This window comes from Ipomoea triloba, chromosome 8 (assembly GCF_003576645.1).
Source record: "Ipomoea triloba cultivar NCNSP0323 chromosome 8, ASM357664v1".
In the NCBI taxonomy this organism is placed as follows: domain Eukaryota; kingdom Viridiplantae; phylum Streptophyta; class Magnoliopsida; order Solanales; family Convolvulaceae; genus Ipomoea; species Ipomoea triloba.
Genome location: NC_044923.1, coordinates 10,795,711 through 10,799,051, shown reverse-complemented (window position 1 = coordinate 10,799,051; position 3,341 = coordinate 10,795,711). Strand labels below are relative to the sequence as shown.

General features: G+C 37.3%; 1 protein-coding gene across 1 annotated transcript; it reads right to left on the bottom strand.

Annotated features, from left to right (window-relative positions):
* Positions 1–204: 204 nt before the first annotated feature.
* On the bottom strand, positions 205–3,341 carry LOC116026942 (zinc finger BED domain-containing protein RICESLEEPER 2-like). Its single transcript, XM_031268369.1, has 8 exons — positions 3,234–3,341; positions 2,564–3,075; positions 1,461–2,476; positions 1,230–1,397; positions 1,083–1,144; positions 848–980; positions 325–415; positions 205–217 (listed from the first exon to the last, which is right to left on the bottom strand). The coding sequence occupies exons 1-8, from the start codon at positions 3,339–3,341 to the stop codon at positions 205–207; spliced, it is 2,103 nt and encodes a 700-aa protein (XP_031124229.1).

The following is a 3,341-nucleotide window of genomic DNA, read 5'->3' as shown; positions in this document are numbered from 1 at the left end:
TATCGAAAATCCACTCGGTTTTTTAAAGTTCGGTTTCAGTCGGGTATTGCGGTTTTCGTAATAATTTCGGAAATAAAAAAATAACACTGATTTTCATCAAATATAATAAATTACAAAAGTACATTATACAAGTTTAAGACTTTAAGGACAAAATAACTTAGTAAATAACTAAAATAAGTGACCTAGTTAAACCATATGGCCATTTTACAAGTTACAACTGCAAATATACAAAATTAAGTGGCAAATTAACTAAGTAAACTACATAATTACATATTTTGCAGAAGTAACAAACTACAAAATTACATAATAAGTGACTCTAGTCACCAAATTGTCCAATCTTTGCCAACTAGGGGCATCAAGTAACCAACTAACTGAAGTACTGAACTAAGTGTAGCTGATATTCTGTGAAGGTGAACTGACAAAAATCCAAAAACTGAAGTAGAAATGTACAACTACACATAGTGAATCTGCTATTCCTCATCTTCCTCCTAATGAAAAGTTATAACTTAAACAAATCAGTCACAACTCACAATTAATAAATCATAATGAAAATTAAAAAGTACACTGTTTAAACACAAGGAATGGCTCAGCATGCTTTAGCTTTCATGTCAAAACAAGGAATGAGGGCAAATTGCTACTTGAGTAGTTGAGTTATACCCACTACTCAGTGCAAGATACCAACCCATAGCCTTTTTTTTTCAGACTATTGGTGGAAGCATCATCATTGCCAAGGATAGAAGTAGAGAGATAAACATAAATTCAGAGAGGCAGCAGAGACAAGAGAGTGAGAGATACATTATTACCATGATACCATCAACTTAGGACTCCTAAGTCCTAACATTCAAACCTGTTGCAACTTGCAAATTATCCATTTGTTCTTGCCTCATAGTTCCAAGTTCCAACAGTCCAAACTGGCAAATTGCAAAATGGCAGCAACAAATAATAGTTGCCCAACCACTTGCCATTTTGCCAATTGGCAACTGTCCAAGTTTCCAACACCTTACAGTTTAAACCAAGTCAATTGAACAAAAAAGACAAGAATAAATGAATAAGTTAAGGCTTAAGAGGAATAGGCTAGTCACAGCAATTGTGGGAAGTGATAAACCAACTTCACTGCTCCCAGCTCCACTGCCACTCACCAGTTCTGCAAACAAAAAATGAGACAATCAGATTTTAAAAATTATCTAATGAAAATGAAGTTAACTAGTAGTTTAGTAGTTAGTAGTTACCTGTTTCTAATCTCTCCACTTCATCCAGATTTTCTTCTACTGAGATGGGTTGATTTGGCAACCTCATCCAATCTTGGGCACACACAAGTGCTTCCACTATTCTAGGAGTTAATGAACTCCTAAATGCATCTAGCACTCTCCCACTAGTGCTAAAAGCAGATTCAGAGGCTACAGTTGAAATGGGAACAGCAAGAACATCCCTAGCCAATTAGGAGAGGATAGGAAACCTACTAGTATTGATCTTCCACCAATTTAAAATGTCAAAATCGGGATTTTCATCCTCCACAATTTCCTCACTTAGATAGATTTCCAGCTCAGTTTTTTTGCCTCCTAACTCACCACTCTCTGCTCTTTGCTTTTTTAACTGAGATTTCAGTTTAGACTGTGGTCTACCAATGGTGACAGATTGAGAGTGGGACTGGGATGTACCAGTGACAGTAGTAGCAGAATCAACACTGACAGATGAACCATGCACATAGTCATCAAACAAATTCTTCAGACAAGTTAAAACATTTTTGAAACAAGATTCTCCCTTATCATCACCATACAGTTGTGTGAACTGGTATGGCATGTATGCAATTTTATCCCTTGGATCCAAAATATTTGCATAAAAAATGATGGCATTCATTTTATCAGGATCACCCCAATATTTCTCAAACTTCGTTTTCATATTTAAACCCATCAGATTAACAGAGGCAGATTCAGCTTCCACCATTTCAGACAGCATGCAAGACAAGTCAGAAATTTCAGAGAAGAAATTATTGGCAGTCACATATGGAGAACCAGAAATCCTTAGGGTCATTTCATAAAAACATTTAAGCAACTTCACCATATGCTCAACAGAATACCAATCCATAAAATCTGGGATAGATTCACCTAAATCAGTGGAGAATGAACTATCATTTTCTTCATAGGCCTCAAATACCTGTTGATATGTGACTGCATTCTTAAGCATCAAGTAGGTTGAGTTCCATCTAGTTGGTACATCAAGAGTCAAACTAGACTTGGCTTCCACCCCTATTAAATCAGTAAGGTCCCTGAATTTTTTTAGCCTAGCAGGAGAATTTCTCACATATCTAACTGCATCCCTCACCTTCTTTACAGAACTGTCTACATCCTTTAACCCATCCTGGACAATCAAATTTAAGACATGTGCAATACATCTCATGTGCACATAATTGCATTTCACAGAAGAAACCCCCCAAGACAGCAACTTGTTTTTGAAGAAACCCATAGCAGTGTCATTACTAGAGGCATTATCAACAGTCACAGTGAATATATTTTTTAGCCCCCACTCTAGAAGACATGTTTCTAAGGCATTGGCAATGTATTACCCCCTATGTGAGGTGACAGGGACAAATGATATGATCTTTTTGCGTAGCTTCCATTGGTTATCTATAAAATGTGCAGTGATGCACATATAGTTTATCCTTTGGACAGAAGTCCAAGTATCAGTTGTGATACTAACTCTTTGGCAGGAAGTCCTAAACAGTTTCTTCAGATTTACTCTCTCATCAGAAAAAATCTGATAAATATCCCTAATTATAGTCCATCTAGATGGGATCTTAAATCTAGGACATGCAACAAGAATAAATTTTCTAAACCCCTGCCCCTCTACAAATCTGAAAAGAAGCTTATCAATGAGTATCATTTCTGCTAGGGCCCTCCTAATTGCATCTTGATTGAGCACCCAAGTAGTTAAGACCCGCACATTAACCCCCGTCTCTGGACTAGGACTAACCACAGGCTGAAATGTTAGCAGAGATTGTCTAACATCTTTGGAGTGAGGATTCTTTAGGCAGTTAAGCATATGATGCCTTAAGGAAGATGTGCCATGCTTTTTTGACTGACCACCATATAATTTTGCACAATAAATACACCTTGCATGCATAACCACTCCACTATTGTCTTTGACCTTCTCAAAATGATCCCATATCGGGGATCTGGTTTCAACCTCCGATCCTTTCTTTTTTTTTTTGAAGGAACAGATTAAGGAGGAGGCACATGTTGCTGCTGAGATTGATTTCTCTCCATAGCTTCTGCTTCCACCCCAGTAAGTTCCTCACTAGATAGTATAGGAGGAGGTTGCCCAGACAAACTAATACTCTCCAT

Bases quoted from the DNA above. Each gene is read 5' to 3' on its own strand.
- LOC116026942 (XM_031268369.1), bottom strand. From the start codon at position 3,341: ATGGAGAGTATTAGTTTGTCTGGGCAACCTCCTCCTATACTATCTAGT. The intron at 2,477-2,563 runs GTAATACATTGC...TAATGCCTCTAG, and splicing joins CCTGTCACCTCACATAGGGG to TAATGACACTGCTATGGGTT. The intron at 1,398-1,460 runs GTAGGTTTCCTA...TTTCAACTGTAG, and splicing joins TTGGTGGAAGATCAATACTA to CCTCTGAATCTGCTTTTAGC.